At 54.4% G+C, this 21,347-nt stretch overlaps 3 protein-coding genes across 3 annotated transcripts; 2 read left to right on the forward strand and 1 right to left on the reverse strand.

Moving 5' to 3' along the window:
• Positions 1 to 1,165: 1,165 nt before the first annotated feature.
• Positions 1,166 to 5,720, forward strand: WDR38 (WD repeat domain 38). Its single transcript, XM_081066862.1, has 9 exons — positions 1,166 to 1,280; positions 1,782 to 1,902; positions 2,901 to 3,017; positions 3,103 to 3,200; positions 3,546 to 3,626; positions 3,893 to 4,024; positions 4,117 to 4,266; positions 4,629 to 4,676; positions 4,783 to 5,720. The coding sequence occupies exons 1-9, from the start codon at positions 1,212 to 1,214 to the stop codon at positions 4,855 to 4,857; spliced, it is 891 nt and encodes a 296-aa protein (XP_080922988.1). The 5' UTR covers positions 1,166 to 1,211; the 3' UTR covers positions 4,858 to 5,720.
• Positions 5,137 to 9,579, reverse strand: RPL35 (ribosomal protein L35). The gene is made up of 4 exons (XM_081066861.1): positions 9,513 to 9,579; positions 8,971 to 9,107; positions 7,925 to 8,006; positions 5,137 to 5,322 (listed from the first exon to the last, which is right to left on the reverse strand). The coding sequence occupies exons 1-4, from the start codon at positions 9,513 to 9,515 to the stop codon at positions 5,173 to 5,175; spliced, it is 372 nt and encodes a 123-aa protein (XP_080922987.1). The 5' UTR covers positions 9,516 to 9,579; the 3' UTR covers positions 5,137 to 5,172.
• A 3,541-nt stretch (positions 9,580 to 13,120) lies between these two features.
• ARPC5L (actin related protein 2/3 complex subunit 5 like) lies at positions 13,121 to 20,766 on the forward strand. Its single transcript, XM_081066540.1, has 4 exons — positions 13,121 to 13,354; positions 17,470 to 17,542; positions 18,508 to 18,684; positions 19,935 to 20,766. The coding sequence occupies exons 1-4, from the start codon at positions 13,206 to 13,208 to the stop codon at positions 19,995 to 19,997; spliced, it is 462 nt and encodes a 153-aa protein (XP_080922666.1). The 5' UTR covers positions 13,121 to 13,205; the 3' UTR covers positions 19,998 to 20,766.
• Positions 20,767 to 21,347: the final 581 nt, after the last annotated feature.

The raw sequence follows: 21,347 nt of genomic DNA on the forward strand, positions 1-21,347 counted from the left end.
GGGGGTGGGGCTGCCTCAAAGCTGCCATTGTCACCCCCTCTCCCGCCTGACTGTCTGGGACCTAAAATAGAGCAGGAGTTCAGACATCTCACGAGAAGAGTTTCTGGCAAAGAGGTCTGGGGGAGGGGTGTGAGTCACCACTGGGAACCCTTGAGTTTGAAGCTCCCAAAGCCCAGCTGCCCCACCCCCACCGCAGGGAATCTGGAATCCACTGAACAGTAGGGCACACGGGTGTCTCAGCCCCACCCCTGTCTTGCTGTGGGGAGGAGGCTGGGTAATAGACCCAGCTCTGCCGTAGAGGTGTTGGATGACTGGGCCAAATCTGCCACATCAGGACCTCAGTTTCCCAGATGTACCAAGAGTCGGGGAGCTGGACAATTGCTGTGAGACCCCTGGAATTCATGGCAGGTGGTCCCAATATAGTCCCAGGGTCAGACAGACACGGGATGAAGTCCCATTTCCTTTCCTGTTGGCTGAGTGACCTTGGGCAGGTCCCCCTTCATCTTGGGGACTCAGTTCCCTCATCCGTAAAATGGACAGTGAAACCAAGTCCTGTTCTCCCCCGTTTCAGCTTGAGCTATCCAGCAAGGATTCTGACAGCTCCTGGGGCCTCCCTCCACATCCTCAGATGGCACAATTTGTGCTGCCAGTAATGTTAACAGTGACCCCACTTTTTAGTGCTTTGTGCTTTACACAACTTCTGGCTCCTCACATCCTGGAGGACAAAGAGGGGTATCATTTCTAGTCCTCTCCATGGGAGCTCTTCAGCTCTACGGTCCAGTTTGGAGCCCTTGGGGGCAGGGATGATCCTCCCCATTGTGCAGATGGAGAAACAGGCTGGTCGAAGGGATCTGTGGGTCCTACACATCGCCCGGGTTCGGTGCAGAGGGAGAGGCAGGCGCATTGTGTGGGGCTGGCGTGCCCTCTCGCGGCAGCAGTGCGCGGCTGGAGCTGCCCAAGTCCCTTGTAGGAGCCGCCCACGGTCCTGCCTGCTGCGGCCGCACCTCCCCGGAGCTGAAAACTGTCTCTCCTGGTCCGTCTCCTCCTGATTTCCCAGAGACCACCCTATGGCGGCTGCACGCCCCGCCCCGATTGCCATGGAGACCGGTCGTACACAGTTTCCCCCTTCCCCTTGCCCTAAGTCCCCGGCCTGCGGGCCAACCAGCGCCCGCCTAGGAGAGAGCCCGCGGGGCTGGCCCGGCCGCGGGCCCATGAACAGCGGGGCCCCAGGGATGCTGGTCGTGGGGAGAGTGAAATTCTTCGGCCGCCACGGCGGAGAGGTGAGGCCAGTCGGCTCTGCCCAGACTCTAGGCTCCTGGCTCGAATAGTTCCTAGTTTTGTGTGGTGGGAACTCCAGAGTGCTCACTGGGCTCCAGCTCCAGAATGTGCCCTAGATTCTAAGCTCTGGTTCCCGAGAGGGCTCAAACTCCTGGCTGATTCCAGTGTTCTTTGGACTCAGGGCTTAACAGTAGATTTTGATCTAAGTCTGGACTCCAGCTCTATAATGGGCTCTTGGCTCAGAATCTGGTTCTAGAAAAGGTTCCAGCCTCTGGCTTCAGGCTCAGGATTAACAGGGCTCCAGAGAGCTCCAGGCTCTTGGCTCCGACTGCAGAGTGGTTCCTGGGTTCTGGGCTCTGGATGTAGAGTGAAGCCTGCAATCCCCTCTCCAACCCCAGGCTTCTGGGGGCCTGTTTGGGGCTGGCCCAGGAGTTTGGGATCAAGGATGAACAGACAAGTGTTTCTTGCCCCAGAGTAGGACTCCTTTTGTGTTCTCACTTCAGGTCAACTCTTCTGCCTTCTCTCCTGATGGCCAGATGCTGCTGACAGCTTCGGAGGATGGCTGTGTGTATGGCTGGAAGACCCAGAGCGGGCATCTGCTGTGGAAGCTGGGTGGCCACACAGGTGGGGCTCCTCAGCCAGCATGGGGAGACTACGGTTCATGTTCTGGCATTTTGGAGAGCCTACCGCACTAACCTGACCATTGAGCTGGGCAGCACGCAAGATAGCCTGGGCAGCACGCAAGATAGCCTGGGCAGGGCTGAGACAGGAGGGAAAGGAGACAGGACCTGATCCCTGGGGCTAGAGCCTCTGAGTCTAGCAGACTGACTCAGTCTACCACTTAAACAAATTGTTTAAAAAAGTTATGTACCATCTTAACCGTTTTTAAGTGTACAGTTCAGTGCTGTTACATCCGCTCACTAGTGCAACTAGTCTCCAGAACTCTTTTCATCTTGCAAAACCGAAACTCTATACCCATTAAACACCCTAATCCTCCCTTCCCCAGGAAGTATCTGCCTTTCTGCTGTCTATGAACTGGACGATTCTAAGGACCTTGTATGAGCGGAATCATACAGTATTTCTCTTTGGGACTGGCTTCCTTCTCTTAGCATGTCCTTAGGGTTCATCTATGGTATACTATTTTGACTGTGATAGTCTCACACCACCTCTTTGAGTCTCTTAGTTCCTTCTATTTAGAATGGGGCTAATAGTTGCTATCCCATAGGGGTACTGAGATAATGCCAACTGCCTAGCGCCCAGTAGATGTACTCAGTAGATGTAACATAAGTGAGACTAAGAAAACATACAGTAAATCATAGGGAATAACGCTATAATAGGGAAAACCCAGGGGAGCTCAAAGGAGGCAATGAACCTAGGCTGGGCTGTTGGAGTTTCTGGGAGGTGCCTGCATTTGACTGGGTATTGATTTTCCAAAGGGGCAAATTGGGGCTGGGTGTTCCAGGCCCACGCACAGAGGCCCAGAAATTTCTAGGTGGATGGTGAGGGTTAGGCGAGTGAGGACAGATGACGTAGGCTGAGGCTGGAAAGATCAGCATGTGTCAGACTGCGAGAGCTGGAGGTAGAGGACACGCCCCGTTCCCTGACCACAGCCCCTGCTCCAGGCCCCGTGAAGTTCTGCCGCTTCTCCCCTGATGGCCGCCTCTTTGCCAGCACCTCCTGTGACCACACCATCCGCCTGTGGGATGTAGTAGAAGCCAAGTGTCTGCAGGTCCTAAAGGGTGAGTGGGCTGGATGGGACTAGAAGCCAAGCTGGCAGGCCTGGGGTCCCTTTCGGACCTTGCTGTGTCCTGTGCCACCTTACAGGTCACCAACGGAGTGTGGAGACGGTCAGCTTCAGCCCTGACTCCAAACAGCTGGCATCAGGTGGCTGGGATAAGCAGGTGGTGCTCTGGGAGGTGCAGGTATGTGGAGGGATAGCCAGAGAAGAGGCCTGGGATCCAGATGAGACACACACCCTCACCCTTCACACCGGTCGCAGAAAGGTTGTCCCATCTTCCCTACTGCCAATGCCCGTACCTGGCACCCAAGAGCCCCTGACATCCGGCTGCAGCTACTTCCCCACACACACCAACTCTCATGCCCATGAGGTTCCCCCTGCCGGGAATGCCCTCTCAAGGCCTGGGAAGCCGCACAGGCTGTTGTCCTATTACCTAGGCAGCCCTGTAAGGAGGGCCTGGGTCTGAGCCATCTGCTGGCACTGGGAAGCTTCTGGGCTGCCCTCCAAAGCTCAGGGCTCTCTCCTTCAGTCTGGCCGAATGCTGCGCCACTTAGGAGGGCACCGAGACTCCGTCCAGAGCAGTGACTTCGAACCCAGCTCATCCTGCCTGGTGAGCCACACCACCTCTGCCCGGGCCCAACATCTAGTCCTAAAAGATGAGGGAACCTGGTGCCCCACCCACTTTCCCACTGGGGACTGAGCAACAGTTAGAATTCTAGACCTCGACTGGGTGACTGCTTCTGAGCCTGTCCCCTTGTCTGCAAGGTGGGGATTCAGCAGGGCTTGGTGCAGTGGTGCCTGCTGAGTCTGCTCAGCCTAGGAACCAGGAGGGTGTGCATGGATTGGCTGGTTCATGCTCATGGCAGCCGCCTGCAGGCTACTGGGTCCTGGGACGCCACCATTCGCATCTGGGACCTTCGGACAGGGACCCCAGCGGTCTTCCACCAGGAACTGGAGGGTCACAGTGGCAACATCAGCTGTTTGTGCTACTCAGCATCTGGCCTCTTGGTGAGCTGGGCTGCCCTTAATTTTAGGCTATTCTGTGGCCCAGTAAGCGTGCAGACTCCAAACGCATGGGCTGAGAGCTGTGTGCTGTCTAGGCATCTGGCTCCTGGGACAAGACCATCCACATCTGGAAGCCCTCGACCAGAAGCCTGCTTGTCCAGCTCAAGGGCCACGTCACCTGGGTGAAGAGCATAGCTTTCTCCCCTGATGAGCTGCAGCTGGCCAGCGCTGGCTACTCCCACATGGTAACCCCACCCCACCAGGCCTCTCTCCCTGGCAATCTCCTACCCACCAACGTCCTCTCTACCAGAACCCTCAGTGCTGTCCAGAGGTCCACATCCCTAAACAGTAGAGTGCCAAGGACAGCACTCAGGTCTGCGCTGGCCCATGTTAGTGACATTTCTATGGCAAATAGCTTCAGGGGAAAGAAAATTGTATTGCACTCAATTTTTGCTTCAGATATTATGTTGGCCATATTAAATATACCTCCCAGACAACAAAGCTCAGATCAAGAGGTTAAGATGCTGACTAGGGCTCATCCCCAAGGTGATTTTAAGGATGCATTTGTGGTAGGCCTCCCTGTCTTTCTGTTTGATTTTATTTCCAGGTCAAAGTCTGGGACTGCAACACAGGAAAGTGCATTGAGACCCTGAAGGTAAGGCCTGTGGCCATGGCACCCAAGGGCACAGTGAAAGGCCTGCCAAGAGGCTGGGGGTAGGCAGGACGTGTATCCCCCAAGCCCACTGACATGTTTTTGGCAGGGAGCCCTGGACGTGGCCCACGCCTGCACCTTCACCCCAGATGGGAAACTTTTAGTGTCTGGAGCTGCTGATTAGGCAAGACGCCAAGTCCACTGGCATGATCAAAGCATCCACAGCCTCTTAAATATAACATCACCACGCATGGCTCTCAGACCTCATGCCCCTTGCCTCTCCCTGCCCAAGGCCTACGAGGCCTGGAAGAATGGATCTGTGAAGGACAGTCAGGGCACCTCCACGCCACAGGCCCAAAGTAACGGTAACAGCACCTCACAGATCCCTGAGGCAGGACTGCCATGGACCCACACCAGCCCATCTCTGGCGTGGTTAGTTGAAACACCTGCAAACACAACGCAATGTCAGCCAGTTTGTGCTTTATTGATGCTGTGATGCTCAGGCCTTGACCGCATACTTCCGTAGTGGGTACAGCCGCTCCTTCCGCTGCTGCTTCTTGGTCTTCAGGTTCTCTTCATGTTTGTTGAGCCGGCGGCGCATGGCACGCGTTTTCTTGGGCCGAAGATCCAAGGGCTTGTACTTCTTGCCCTGGGTGACGGAGAGCAGGAGGAATCTGAGGACCAAGGTTTAGGAGCTTCTGCAGCAGTTAAGGAAGCCCCACAGGTTGGAACTAAGGTGTCAGGAGGGCACTGGGAAGCCCTGGGAAATGACTGAGGTGCATCGCTGGGCTGGGGAAGTTAACTTGTAGACACGAGCCTAAGGAGCTGTATATGACACCCGGCCCAGTAGGGGACTGTCAACATGAGATTGGAGACAGACCGAGATGTAAGCAGGCCATAGATCCCGCTACTAGTTCATGTGATTCTCCCAATTCAAGGTTTGGGGGAATCATCCCCATTTTAAAAAAGTCTGTTGAGTAAGAGCTGAAAAGCCTGTAAACCTGTCTGAATACCAGTAAAGCCGTGGCGGAACTGGGGTTTGCACCCAATAACCCAACTTCCTACTCGTTCTCTTTCCACTTGCCTGACTCCCTGCCATGGAGTCAACATCACAGCCAACCCAATAAGGGGCACATGGCATCCACCAAGCCACGGCGGGGGAGAGGGGGGTCACTGTTCTGCTGGCTTAAGTTATGCAAGCTGGTGTGTATGGGAGGGCTGAAGGTGGTACTCAGTAAATCTGGAGGCTCTGCCAGCTACCTGTGGTGTTCCCTGTGACAACCTTCACATTTAACACGAGTCCCAGGGGAAGATCTGGCTTGGCAAAGGTCACCCTGCTCAGGGCAAAGCCCCCTTTCCTGCCCTCCTATCCCTCCGGCCCCCAGACCTTTAGCATCTCTCCATCTCTGGCTCCCACTAAGCAGGTCTAGACTAGGGCAGCTCTCCTGGTCTCTCCTTTGTTCTGCAAAGGTCCCCGGGGCCCTCTTTGGCTTGAGGCCCTGTGCTGGGTGTTGGCTTGGCGACAATTAGACCTGGTTGCTGCTCAAGGAACTCCCAGTCCAGTGGGGAAGACTAAACAGGTAACAAATGGCCCATTGGTGGTTTCACCTAGCAACTGGTAAAAGCCTCGAAAGCGATCAATGTGGACACCAGTTGAAAGGGGAAGAAAATGGTACACAAACGCCCGGAAGAATGACAGCTGAGGCTCTTTCTGGGAATAACCAACAGCCTGGGTGGTGGGGAGAGGCACAGGACAGAGAACGGCACAAAAAACGCTAAGCCGATGAGGGAACCTGGAAGCATTTTCATGCTTTGTCCACTCATAGCCCTCACATCAGCTGGCACAGGTCAGGACCTTGTGCCCCTTAGAGCTCTGCTGTCCAACCGTGGCGACTAGCCCCGCGTGCTGTTTACATGAAAAATTCAGTCTTCAGTCACCATAGCCACATTAAGTGCTCAACAGGCACGTGGCCAGGTGACTGTACGGGACAGAGCAGAGAGGACATACCTGTCACCGCAGAAAGTATACCGGACAGCGCTGACACAGCCAGAGACCTTACTCCCACCGCCCTGCGTGGTGCCCAGTATGGGTGCACTCACTGGACGGTGGCAAAGACAACTCTTCCAGGCACCACCTCGGCCTGGTCCCCTCAGTGCCTGATGAAAGCTTCCGACCCACTCCTCAGGAAAATGTTCCCAGACAAAAATGCATACATCCAGGGGTGGCAGCACGACCCCCCCCTCCCCGCGCCACCCCACATGATAGTGTCTGTCCCCTGTGAAGCTAGCTCAGGCACACCGTGATGGCTTTTTCTGATGTCAAGCCCTTTAGTTATTCAAACACTAATTTGGAAGTTGATGTGAAGCCATTTTATAGATGAATTACAGCCCTAATCAGTTGACTTAATTAAGCGATTATCCTGGGTAATCTGGATGGGCTTGACAAGGGCTGAGGTTTTCCCCAAGAAATCCCACCTGCGGGATAGCAGCTTCAACCTGTGTCACGAGTTCCAGCCTGCCCATGATCTTCTCTTGTGGATAGCTAATAAGCAAGCCCCACAACCACATAAGCCAATTCCTTATAACAAAGCAAACGTACACACACACACACACACACACACACACACACGTATAGTCTCCTATTGGTTTGGCTTCACTGCTTGAACCCTGATAAGACTAAGAAAAGGACCAGAAAATGGTTGTAAAAGTCCTAGCTGACACCTGTCGAAATCTCCCAGGAGCACTCAATCCACTTCTCCCCCAAACATGGTTTGGAACTTAGGCCCAATCAGTCCATTAACTGTAAGTGACCCTGAACAACTTAACCTCTCTACGCCTCGAGGTCCTGATCCCCAAAACAAGACTGTTAGGTGCTTGGCAGTGACTGACAACACGGTGCTAGTCGGACAAAGTATTTCAGTCACTCCTCACAGACCACCCCAACTCACTCAGCTGGTGACACTGCACCCAAAACTCAAGTTTCCAGCCAGACTCCCACCACACTGTTGATTTCTTGACAACTGCAGCCCCGAGGAAATGCAGTCTGGATGCCAAACGCTAGTGGAAGACGCTGGAAAGAAGGCGAACCCATCCACACGCCGAGAAGGCTCTAGAAAGCCCGACCATGTCTGGGCAAAGCCCTGCCCCCAAACCCCAGCAGGAGAATCTCTTTATACTGACCCCCTCGCCAAGGGAGGGCTAGAACTTTGCTCTCTGAAGCCAAGCACCCACACACACGTACCCCCACTCACCTTGTAGAATTTCCTGAGGTTCTCTTTCTGAGTCTGGTTAATGACGGTGAGAACACGGGCGATGGATTTACGGACAACTCGGCTACAAAAACAGAGACATCGGTTAAGACACACACAGCATCCCCAAAGCACCTCGTGTAATTCAGGGCGTGACACAGACCTCCGAGGGCAGGGGTATTCCCTAACCAAGGCCAGGAGGAAGGTGTTCTGGGGGTGAGGCCGGAGAGACCGGGAGATGGGCATCCCAGGGGTGGGAACAGGGCAGGGCTAGAGCGTCCAGCGCTTCTGAGGAGCTGGGAAATGGTCACCGGGCAGGCTTCTCAGGAGCGGTGGAGGGCAGGTCAGCAAAGCTCTTCCACCCCCGGCCACACATCCCAAGGCTACGAGCTGGGCAACTAGGGTCATCATCGTAAGGAGTTACCGCAGGGGCGACCTGGGCGGGGGAACCGCTGCGGGGCGAGGGGAGCGGAGGCCAGGAGCCAGCTGGATCCCAGGCAGCTGCGGGCGGGCGGCGGCTCCCCCAGCAGACGGCGGGTAAACCGGTCGTGGGGATTCAGCACGCGTCTTGCTCAAACGCTCCCAAGCTCACCCAATCCCCTCCCAGCACCGCAGGAAGGCTGCCGGGGGCCCGTTTTATCGAAGAGAAAAAACCCGGGTGTTGCGCCACCGTGCCATAGGGCAGGTGGCAGATGGAATTTGTGCCCAGGTCACCGGACTCCATGTACCCAACGAGGGGAGAAAAAAATCAAATACCGATGGGAGGAGAGGAAAAGGTCCAGTGAGGCTTTTGAGGGCAGGATTAAAACGAGGCGTCAGGGACACGTTTGTGCTCCAGCCAGAAGACACACAGGGGCACCTGGGGCCAAGGGACCCCTCGGTCCAAGGCGCGGGGCCCCCGGCCGGCGCGGCGTGAGCGGGCGGCCCCGGAGAAGCGGGTTCGGAGGGCACAGCACCCCAACCACACGTCCCCCGCGACGGACGCCTCCCTAAGACGGCCGCAAGCACCGGGACGGCCGCTCACTCCCCCCGCCGGGGCCGCCGCTTACATCTTGGAGAGCTTGGAGGCTGCGCCGCCGGTCACTTTGGCGACGCGGAGCTGGGACAGTTCCACCTTCAGGTCGTCCAGCTGTTTCAGCAGCTCCTCCTTCTTCTTGCCGCGAAGGTCTCGGGCCTTAATCTTGGCCTGCGTACCAAGAAAGGGTCCAGCTAAGCGCCCGGCGGCGCCGTCTACTCCTCCGGCGCTCCGAGGCCTCCGCCACTGGCCACGCTCCCCACGACCCGCGTTACGGTCAGGCCCGGGGGGGCGCGCGCCTCGCCCTCAGCATCCCCACCCCAAGCTTGCTACGAGGCCGGGCCGCTATCCCCATTCCGCAGACTGTAAGACCGGGGCCGCGGTGGCGCGCGCGCGCGCACCTTTCCTAGTCGAAGCCGGTAGGAGGAAAAGACCGGTTTGAGTGGCGCTAGGCCACTCCGCACGGCGCTCCACGGGCCCAACTGGCAGATGGGACCTCAGCGTTCACCCTGCGCCCCCCACCCCATCTCCCGAACCCGGCAGCGCACCGATGGCACCCGATTCCCCAGTCCTCACCATGGCTGCACAAACCACCACAGCCGCCTCTCGCTCGCAGAGAAAAAGGAAGGGGGGGAATGACCTCTGCAACTACTGCCGGGTGAGGGCGGGCGCGGCCAATGGCGTCGCAGAGAGGGAGCCCCGGCTCCGCCCCTTCCGGCCCCCGCCAAAGCCTCGAGGAGCACCTGGGTACCGCCCGCCCAATCCCCGTCTAGTCCCTGCTTCTTCCAAAGACCCCGGAGGTTATTTGAGTCCTCACGCCCTGAGCGGGGCAGCTGAGGAAGCCAAGGGCTGCCCGGGATGAGGGGCAGTTTAGCAGAGATGGCATAGTGAGAATTCAAATTCGTCCACTCACTCAGTCGTTTATTCATTCATTCATTTATTGGGTAAATCTTTGCAGGTCGCCCAGTTTGTGCTGCTCTGAGCGTGGCACCTGTGTTCAGGGAGTGGAAGAGATTAGGTTTGAGGGTTTTCAAAACTTAATTAACATGGCCCCAGCCGCAGGAATTTAAAGTCCGAAGTGGGCGGGGTCAGACGGCTATAATCCAACTCCGTAAATGTTTTAGTGGCGGCCGCCGTGTGGCCAGGGAACGAGCATTCATAAGCCTTTTTATGTAGTGCAACTGACCCGTTTTCAGATTCTTGCTCTGTTGCCTGGTGTTAGCTAAGACTCGGCAAATGCCTTCCCCGTTTTGAGTCTCAGTTTTCTCATCTGTGAAATGAGATATTTATGAGGATTTGGATGCTATCGCCTAGAAAATTCTCATCACAAGACCTGATGTGTAACAATCGCTCAAAATACCGACTGGGTATTAATGTTCCCAGTGAAATGAACACTTGGGTCGGGCCCTGGAAGTGAAAGGGGAATTCCCAAAGCAAGGAGGGTGCTCAGGCTTTCCGACTCGGCAGTTTTATTGTTGCCCCAACCAGCAATCCGTGCTTCAGAGTCACTCCACTGCCATTAACAGAAACATACCAACACCACCTCTTTGAGCGCTAGTTAATGCCACATTGTCCCCTGGTTGCTATCAGGTGTCACTTCCAGGGAGCCTTCTCCCATCCCCTTCTGGAGTTAATGATCTTTAGCCTTGGAATCAATTGGGACACAACCTGTCTTGCGTCCCAAGCTTTATGTGCAATGCTCTTTAGCCCCCGACTTCACATGTTTACGTGCTGCCTCCACAGCCAGCCTGGAACTTCTCTGGGCGCAGAACCAGGGTTGACACCTGGTTTTCCTAGTCTCCAGGACCTGCCTGTGGATGCTTGTTGGATGAACGAATGGGTGAGCCTTACCCCAGACCACAACGAGAGACTTTTAGGAAGTGGAGGGATACGGGCAGGAGAGGGCAGACAGAGGGCAATGTTGGCATGGATTAGTTTTACATGGAAACTGAATAGTGCACAGGGTCTTTGCTGTCACATTTCCCAAATGCTTATAGTTCTATGAGAGCTACCGTGTTTCCCCGAAAATAAGACTTACCGCCAAAATAAGCCCTAGTTGAGATCTCAGCCAGACATGTAGCTCGTTAGGATGATATTCCAGAAGATGACATGACTGTATTTCAATAAATGTAGATTGTTGTGCATGAAAAAATAAGAAATCCTCTGAAAATATGCCCTAATGGAAGAAAAATTAAGATAAGGCCTGGTCTTATTTTTGGGGAAACATGGTATACAATTTTTCTGGATTTGAAGTCATCTGTGACTCCCGCTCCTCTTACATGCCACATCTGAGCCAGCACCTAATTCTTGTAGCCTCTGCCTTCAAAATACACCTGATCTCCTCCCACCACTCTTACTGGCACCTGCCTGGCCTGAGCTACTACCATTGCCTGTCACCTAGACCACTGGTGTCCTCTTAAATGACCTCTCTACTTTGGCTCTTGCGCCCATGTGTTCTCAATACAGCTGCGAGAGGAACCCTTTCCAAAGTTCAGTCAGATCACATCCCTGCTCTACCCACAATTTCCAGGGCTGTCCCATGTGAGTGAAGATCACATCCTTTCCTCAGCCTACAAAGCCCTATAGAATCCCCTCCACTTCCATGTTCTGTCTCTTCTTATCCAGTATGGACGTGCTGTGTCTGGAACACACCAAGCCGGCCGTGCCTGAGCCTTTGCCCGGCTCCCACCTTCACCTCCTTCAGGTCCCTGGTCAGTGTCACCTCCTCGGGGCACTTCTCTTGACCACTTTAAGGTACTCACTCCCAGGCCCTGCATGCTTGTTTTTTTCCCCCCTCAGCACAGTCATCCTGACATAGTAGAGGTTTTTAAAATTCTGCCTTCCTGACTGCAATGGAGGTCCATGGTCATAAGCAGGTACATTATTTCATTCACCAATTTATTTGGAGGCTATTTCCTTACTTGTAAAATGGTCATTTCTGGTGTAAAGTTCCCCATGACCAGGATGTTCTGGGGACACGAATTTCTGCTGTCTGGTGGCCTACCTGGGTCACAAAGACTTCTTCCAACATATGGAGCTGAAAGGCAGATGGGCTTTGCCTGTTTCCAGGACCCCTGAGGCTTTTATTCAGCACCTATTTCCGCACTGTAGGAGTATCTTTAGCATCCAAGATACCATATATCCTATAGTCTGGTATATTTTTCGATCTGCAGACACAGTTCAATGAGAAATATTCAAATCAATAAAAACAAGTCACATTTCATTAACTACTGGCCTTTATTAAAAAAGAGTACTATTATATGAAAGCAAGGACCCAGGTTAGTCTAAGGCTAAGGCCCATTAATGGAACCCCTCACGTAACAGTCCAGGCGTCTAATCCGAGCACCAGAGCGGTCCTTGCCTCTGCCCTACCCCCTCCCATCCCCATCTCAGACTCCGGGCTTCCTACCAGGATATGCTCTCCAGCCAGGCACGACTTCTGAGCGCCCAGGGCCTCGCCCTTCTTGCCAGGATGGTGGCCACAGGATCACCTTCATCTCTGCACCCTCACACGCAGTGCCACCGCGCCCTGAAGTCCAAAGGTCTTCATTGTCTTGTCAGCACCCTAGATACACTTTGAACGACCTTCACGTCTCCTAGTCCATTAACAATAGGGTCACTGTGTACAAGGCAGAGGCCGCCTCCTCTGAGCTCAGTGTGGTGGCGTTCACGGCTCCTAAAATCTGAGACTTAGGATCCTCCACCCCCCCGTCACTCCCCGGGGCATAAGAACTACTACTCATCCCTCAGAACCCAGCTCGAAGAGTTCTTCCCCAAGAAGCCTGTCCGGAATTGACATGCAGAGCCCAGCGCCTTCTCCTGCGGGCCCCGTGCCCTCTCAGTCTGGGGCAGTGATGACCCCCAGACTTCGCGGCTGTGCACACGCCGGTCCCTCCAGGGCCAGGGGCTCCTCGAATGCAGGAGGGAGGCCGAAGAACGAGCGCAGTAATTGCGTCCACGAGGCCCGGCCTGCACGCGGACAGTGCGCCAGCTCTTCAGACGAGAAGACTGAGGCGCCACGAAGATGGGACACGGGCGTGGGGGTCGGGGCGACAACCACGCGGGTAATCCGCGTTCCCACCCGCTCCCCTGCCAGTCTCCGCCCCTCCCTCCCACCTGTACTTCCGGTTCCGGCGTGGCCCGGAAGTGGGCGGGCGGCGGCTGCGCGCGGAGGAGGTGGAGGAGGAGCCGGGCGGCAGCTTCCCGCCCCCGAGAGCGAGCCGGTTCGGAGCGGAGCGGAGCCGGCTGAGCGGGCGCTGAGCCCCCGCCATGGCCCGGAACACGTTGTCCTCGCGATTCCGTCGGGTGGACATTGACGAGTTTGACGAAAACAAATTCGTGGACGAGCAGGAAGAGGCGGCGGCGGCGGCGGGCGAGCCAGGCCCGGACCCTAGCGAGGTGGACGGGCTCCTGCGGCAATATCCTTCCCAAGCGGGGCGCTCTGGGCTCCCCTTTGGCCCGGCCTTCTCCCTTCCCTCAGCGGGGCCCTGGCCCCTCGGGCCGGCTCCCCACTCGTCTTACCCGCGACCCCTCTGGTCAGTCTCCCAACTCCCTTCCAACCCGGTCCGGTCGGGCCAGGTTGCCCACTTCCCTCGGATCCGGTCTCCCCACTCCTCTTGGCCCAGGCCCCGGCTCCCGCAGCCTCCCTCCGCAGCGCGGCCCCGCGCGGCCCCTGGACTCTGGGCGGCCGGCTCTCTCGGCGGCCCCAGCAGTACGCCGGACGTGTCTCCGGCCCTAGCAGGCCGCTCACTTCTCTGAGGCCTCTCGTTCCTTCGGTTTGCGTCCGCATCCCCTCGGGCTGTCCCCCGGACAGCCCCGTGTCTCCGTCCCTCCCTTGCAGGAAATGGGGTGATACTAGGGCTTGGCCGGCAGGAGCGACCGAGGTGAGCCCCCGCTGGGTAGTGCAGCGGCCAGGGCGGCTCCTGGGCTCACTTCTGGGCCCGATTGCAGCGCCACGTAAAATGGGTGGGTGGGTGGGTGGCTGCGGGAAGAAGGGACACAGGGTGCGAGGGCTCACGTCTCAGCCCAGCCCCGAGGGCTGCGGTCGCGCACCGTCCGCCCCAGAATCAGTCTGACCCTTCAGCTTCTCGCCTCTTGTTCCCTGCGGACACCGTGGGCTTTGGACCTCGATGGGCTCAGCGACTTGCAGCAAGTGACTTTTGCCTCCCTGCCCTCAGTAGCCTTCTCGTGCGGGAGGCAGTGGTTAAAAAAAAAACCCACCCAAAAACTAGTAGTTTAGAGCTAAGAAAAACCAGAGAGCAAGGAGTGAAATGTAAAAGTAGAGCCCCACAACTGGAAATAACTATTTTTGTGGCCACTGAAAACCAGCATGTAGAAAACAAGATTAAAAATAGAGGTGGTCGTCACAGCCTGCTTGGTCCCTTAGCAGTTTGAACACAGGAAACTGACTTATTCTCACAGGAAGGATTTTTCTTTATTTCAATGGTGTTACAGGAAGTGCCTGCCCCGCCTCCACACTTGCCCAGGGTAGGGTTGGAAGCTGCCGCCGTGTGTAAGTCAGGTTCTGAGTGTTTAATCAGTTGACTCAGCTTGGGAAGTCAGGCCCATAGACTGCCTTGGGAGGAGTCCTCAGTGCTCCGCCAATGTGCCTTTAAAACAAAAACCTTCAGACTTTGGACAGGAGTGTGTTTTCAAAGGTACACTTCCTGCCCCCATCATGGTCACCTTGCTTACCCCATTGGAGAAATGGAGGCATGAAGATGGCCCCAATGAGGGAAGGCTGGCTGATTGTGCATCTGGGGTAGGACCTCACTCTTGGGCATGTGGTGCCAAAAGGGCTCCGGGGTCAGGCCCGTGGCCCAGAACCCTCCACAGATGGGAGAACAAGGTCTGCTCATCTGTTGTGTCGGTCCCGGTGCTGCAGGCATTTGTTGAAGGTCGCCTCTCGTATGCCCGTGACTAGTGATAGGTTCCTTGTGACTGCTTGGAGGCCTGGCTTAGCACCTCCAGGAGACAGCAGTGTCTCCACTAGTGGCAGTATCAGAAACCTTGTTGCCATGGAGAGGGTACCTCCTGGGATCGGGGAAAGGGAGGTTAGTAGATGAGAACTGAAATCCTAGCAAACGGGGGACGTAGGGAGGGAGGAGGAAGGAACTAATATTTAGAGTCCTTACCATGTGCCAGACATTGGACTTACGTTAGATGCTTGAATTTAAATTGTAGAACAGACTTCGAGGAGTCTTAGGACAGAGGTGAGGGGAGAAGGGATAGGGGTTGACTGACTGGAGTGGGAGAATGTAGGGAGGAGACCTGCCCTAGTACTGTATGTGGAAGCGAGTCATAGTGAGAGAGAACACATGAAGTAAAAAGAACATGTGCTGTGTACCCACACATATACACCCACCTCCATCATGCGATGGCTGTGTGACCTTGAACAGGTCACATACCCTCTCTGAAGCTTAGCATCCTCTGTTAAAAGCAGGAGAAATGCTGGCTTTAGGTTCCATGGGACCACTGCTGGACCACATTCCAGAAGGCTTTGGCCCAGTGCTAGCCACACAGCAGGTGTCCTGGATGTGCAGCTGGGGTCTGGGTGGAGTGCAGCAGGGGATTGTAAAAAGAGCTTGGCTTTGGAGTCAGGCATACTTGCGTTTGAAAGGCCAGCTGGACAGCTTAGCTTTGTGACCTTGGGCAGGTCAGTTCCCTTCTCTGAGCCTCAAATTCATTGCCTTTAAAATGAGAATAATGATTCTTGTCGCAGAGTCGTTAGCTGTAATGAGATGACATGTGAAAGCACTTGGCACACAATCTGAGACCTTGTAGGGATTTTAAAGTAGTAGTATTTCCTTTTCTTCCTCGCTGAAGCACCTTCGGTCCCCTGGGGCGGAGATCTGTTGAGAGCAGTGGTTTTGAGTGCTTTTGCACTCTCCTCCCCCGGAGGAAGTGGGGCAACATTGGGAGATGTTTTGATTGTCACATCTTGGGAGGTGCTACTGGCATCTAGTGGGAAGAGGCCAGGGATGCTGCCAAACATTGTACGCTGCAGAGGACAGACCCCACGTCCGTCATCTGGTCTAAACCGTCAGTAGTGTCCTGGTTGAGAAACCCTGATCTAGGGGAGACTGGGGTTGGGCACGGCGCCCCAGCTTGCACAGCCGGTTCTCTGGAAGGGCCTGAGGCCAGCTTGGTAAATGGTGTGCCCTCCCTGCTCCCCAAATCTCCCTGGCGGCTGAAGGCCCTCTCCCCATCCACACCCACAGTGACTGCTTGTAGCCTGGCACTTCTAAGGGAACTGACTCTGCCCCCATGGACCGGTTACCCTACCTTTCCCCATCCACCGTCTGAGTGACTTTGTGTGCGAGCTTTGCTGCTGGATAGTGAAGAGCACCAGCCTACATTTCCTTTTAAGCCTCTGGGACTCTGCTTATTGCTCTGGGACACACAAAAAAGAATTCTGAGGTAGAAGTTATCAGTGGCTAATGTCACACTGGTCCTTGCCTGGCTGGGGAAGAGGAATTCTAAAGCTGCTAGATAATAGGGGGTGGGCTGCCTCTCAAATGTGGAAAGTGGATCAGAGCCCAGCTGGGGGTCGGGAGCTGGGCTGGAGTGGCTGCAGGGTGGCATGGGCCCCGCTCGGTCAAAATGGAGCCCACACTAGGGAAGACGACTCGACTGTGCTCTGCAGTCTCTGTCTCTTCACATGTGGGGATCGCTGCATGAACAGGAGTGAAGACCCGATTGGGCAGAAACCCTTGTTCTATTTTTGAAGCTTTTTGGCTGAAGCCATTGTTTCAAATGAGGAAATGAAAGTCGGCTGACGCAATTCAGTTTAGAATAGGTGTCACCTTTGGGGACCTAACCCAGATTGTAATTTTGAGTGCTGGGTATTCAGAACTCCGCAAATAATGTGTCAGGATTGCAACTTAAAAGGTTTGGGGAATGGGGGCGGGTTGGCTCGTTTGTTCCAGTGGTTCTTGTCGATTAATAAATCTCCCTCCTGGTAGCTGTTGGGACCTCACTGGCCTGGGTAGGTCTTGGAAGATAGAAGTTTCAGCACATCTTAATTTCTTTTACAGTTTAACTGATATACAAAACTTTGGATTAAGAGTTAGGAGAGCTTGTTTTGTGCCTTTGTTCTTCCCTTTGGAGAACAAAAAGGTGAGCATGATAATCTCACGTAGTTGGGAGGATCTAGTAGGGTGCCCGACTGCGCAGGTGCAAGCGAGCTCAATCAGATTTTGCTGGAAGTTACCCTGTGAGAGCAGTTTGTTTGCTACTACCTTCCAGGGTTGGAGGGAGGGAGGGAGTGTCCAAACTTGCTTTGAGGGGGGAGGTTTAGAGGGCAGCAGGAGGGGCATGCAGAGTTGGCAGAGGTGCCCTCCGCCTTCCGTGTGGCTCAGGAAAGCTATAGGCCACCCCCTGAATAGGCTGTGCCCACCTGGAAGCCACAGTGGGAGGTGAGAGGGTGTGGATGAGATGCCATTTGACGCCTCTCGAGTTGTTTTGAGATGTGTTCATTAATAAAAGCAGGGCCATGCTTGCGCCGAGCTGTCCTTAACCGGCGCTGATGCACAGGGGACATGCTTCGGGCCTTTCATGCAGCCTTGCGGAACTCGCCTGTCAACACCAAGAATCAAGCCGTGAAGGTAAAGGGGGTCACGCTGCGGCTCTGCTGGGTGGCGTTGGGACCGGGGCTGTGGCTGTCCATGTCCCCGGCCAAGTGTGAGCTCCCCGGGGCTCCAGGCAGCGTGTTTCGTCTCTGCACCAGTGAGTGTCTCAGCTGGCACTGGGCAGCGCTCCCGTGGAATCCTCCTGGCACTCCCGACATCAAAGTGTCAGTGTTGATAGTAAAAGCTCCCGAAAGAAACAATCACCCCTCCCCAGGGCCTCACGGGTGAGAAGTCAGCCTAGCCCTTGCTGATAAAGCTATAAATTAATGTGCCACGTGGGACTTATCAGTGGTTATGCTTTTATAAGGCTATTGAAGAGGTTTATTTGCGTAAGGATTTTCAGTGCTTTTAAGATTTCCTGCCTTTAAAAACTAGGTGAGAAGATAAAGTGGTGCTTACTGCATCACGGAGGCTGTCTAACGTTTCATCTCTGCGGCTAGAATGTGGTCCAGGGGAAGGGGTCTCTTTGAAGCTGGGATTTTGCCATCTTTTGACAGCGTCTTGATGTAATCAGTGGGCCTCCCTGGCCTGAGGGGAGATGGCACCTCAAACGTGGAGGGGAATGGCCCCTGTTGCTGGGGGTGAATGCAGAGGGAAGCTGCAGCCAGATAAGCCTGTTTTTAAAGTCAGTCTCCACCGTTACGATCCTGTGGTGTCTAAGGCCCTCCTGGTGTCATCCAAAATAGTGACACTTCTCCCCAGTAAGCCACTTATTCCCCCCAAGATAGTGGAATAACTTATTGGCATAAATAAGGGATACTTTGAAATTTAAATCAGTAAAAATTTCCTTCCACTTATTTAACCATCCCAAATGAATTAGAAAGTGTACAGTTTCTGGTGAATTCTGACCACGTGGTTTGGTGTTTCTGTGCCTGCAGTGGGGGACGTGGATGTGCCTGGCTGTGGCTCTGGGCCTCACTCCCTTTTTCTTTCCTCTGTAGGAACGAGCCCAGGGCGTGGTGCTGAAAGTCCTTACAAATTTTAAGAGCAGCGAAATCGAGCAGGCTGTGCAGTCGCTGGACAGAAATGGCATTGACTTGCTCATGAAGTACATTTATAAAGGGTTTGAGAAGCCCACAGAAAATAGCAGCGCAGTGTTACTCCAGTGGCATGAAAAGGTAGGTGAATACGTTGCCCATACAGACCCCCGCTTGGCCTACCCCAATCCCAGGGTTCAAATGAGCAAGCCAGATTTTCCAAAACCAACAGGGCAGTGTGATAGGTACATGAGAACAAGGGGCCACGCCTAAAGCAACCTGGGACGTCTGATCACTTACCTCTGCCAGGAATGCACCCAGTAGGGTTCCACTGTCTCACAATCACAGTCGCTTTAGCTGCTGATTTATGCTGGGTGGGTCATGGGGGCTGGTGACGGCATGGCAAGGCAGACAGGGCGTCCCTGATGGGAGGGTGGTAGGCATGCTGGTGGCGGCGGCTTCCTAATACTTTCTTTGCATTGGTGGAGGTGGTGGTCCAGGGGCGGGTCTTAGGAATGTAGGCTGAGCCCTCCAGCCAGCTCCAAGGGCTTCCTGCTCCGGCCTCGGCCTCACCAGGCCAGAGTGGGCAGTGGCAGAAACCTCGACAGTCATTTGAAAGGGTCTTCATCCCCCCTGAAGGATCACACACCGTGCTTGTCCTTCACGTGGGTTGCTTCGAGAGCAAGGCCTTTTGTCAAGCCTGTGTGCCAGTGTCCCCTTGCCCTGCAGAACTACAGGAAGCACGCCCACCATCACAGGAAGTCAGGCTGTCAGTAACACGACGTCCTTCTGGAAAGACTCCATTGAGTTTTAAGGGAATTGTCCTCTTACTGAGGGGTCAGTCTCTTGGGCAGCCTTGGTGCTGGGCTGGGTTGTGGCCTTTGGTCCTGCTGCTGGGCAGGCTCTGCCTGCTGGCCTGGAAGACGAGCTCCTGGGCTTAGTAGGCGGGCTGGCTGTGGTGCTTGGGAGAACTGAGCAAGCCCTGTGCAAGGTGTGGAGGCCGGGCCCCCTCTTGGCATTAATGAGGGCTCGGGGGCAGCTCTGATGAGCTGGTGTCTAAGTGCCTAGGAAACAGCTTGTCAGAAGGGAAATTTGGGGGGTCTGTGCTGTGTGTGCTTGGTAACGATGTTCTCAAGCCCAGTTCTGCTGCCTGAACAGCTAGTAAGTCCCGGACACTTGGCTGCAGCACAGGGCTCTGTCCCTAGAGTGTGGGCTCTGTTGCCTTCTGCTGTGCCTGTGCTCTTGCAGGCTTCCTTTTCCAGGTCTGTGCCATGGGGAGACCTAGGTCAGGGAATGCATGGTGCCATCTCCCCTGGCAAGCCAGCCTCCCCCTTGTCCATCCTGGTCTCCTGGGGTATGATTTGACACGTTTCCTTTTCCTGCTCCCACAGGCATTAGCAGTAGGAGGACTAGGCTCCATTATAAGAGTTCTTACAGCAAGAAAGACTGTTTAAAAAAACACAAAGACTCCTGTGACCTTGAGAAGAATTTTGGATGCACAGGCTCATGAAGACGGGATTGACAGTGGCCCATCTTCCTAGGGACTCCCAACCATTTCAGGACATGCAGCCACTGAAGTGTATTTTACTTGCCAGGTGGAGGGAGAAATTGTCTTACTGTTTCCTAAATCCTTTGCAGGGTCTGATAGTCTATGCCTTTGTTCCCGAGTAACACAGAACTGCCATTGTGACCGGCTACCAGCGCGGCTGGCCAGTGTTGGTCAGGTGTAGCTGTGTGCACTGCCTGTTTAAAATGGGGGGTGATTTGGGCAGGTGCAGATCCAAGGGCTGTTGGGAAAGGGAGAGCTTGTGTTTGAAGTGGAAAACCCCTGAGGGTTTGTACAGACACCCCATCCTCCCAGAGAAGGCGGGCTCTCTTGGGTTCATTGTAAAGTGCCTGCTGCATCAATAAAGCTCTTGGCTTATTAGTATATACTTTGCAGTGTGTTTCATGTATGTAAAACAAAGGGTAATGAATGGAATGGAAATAAGTGAGGGGTCGACTGTTCTGGAAATTTGATGTGGAAACTCCATGTGGAGGGGGCAGACTTGCAGTCCCCTTGAGCCCTCTTGCCACAGCAGTACCTCAGGCCTGGTGACAGTGCTGCCGGCTGCTATGGAGAGAGGTTTTGCTGAATAAGTATTTATTGTTTTTATTCCTTTGATTTGTATGTAATTTTGGAGCTTAATTAATTTAATAAAATGCCGAACATGCAATAATTGACCTAGGCTTTTAAAGTCTTTACTTCGTGTGCCTGCACTTGGAGTCTTTCGAGAGTAGGCCTTAGACAGGCCTGCTTACCATCTCCTGACACCGGCTTTGGCTGTGTGTGGGGCAGGCACAGTCTCACCGTGAAGTTGACAACTTCTCTTTAAAGGATTAAAAGCCAGCAACAGGTCGCAATCAGCCTATAGATATAAAAAGAACATTTTGTTCCCTAGAACTACTAAAAAGCGCCTATTTGAAGAGCAAAGATGCTTTGGTTTTCTTTCCTTTTTTAGCGCACATCATGAGTTTGCAATCTGTTAAAGGCAAGGACCTATTCCTATTCCTGAAGCTCCCCCGTCATGTGGCCTTGGAGATAGACGTGACCAAAGTGACAGTCCTCAACTCTTGCAGAACCCCCACCGTTCTTGGGGGGTAGGCCTAGGCTGCTGGCTCATTAAATTACATGTATTCATTCACCCACGGTCTCTGGGGAAGTTCTTTCTGAAAGACAAATGCGCTGTAGTCCTTGAAGTATGAAATAGGAGACAATGTACTAAATTTAATAAGTCAAATACCGACACTCCAAACTATATCAA

The sequence above is a fragment of the Rhinolophus hipposideros genome (assembly GCF_964194185.1).
Source record: "Rhinolophus hipposideros genome assembly, chromosome: 11".
NCBI classification, from domain to species: domain Eukaryota; kingdom Metazoa; phylum Chordata; class Mammalia; order Chiroptera; family Rhinolophidae; genus Rhinolophus; species Rhinolophus hipposideros.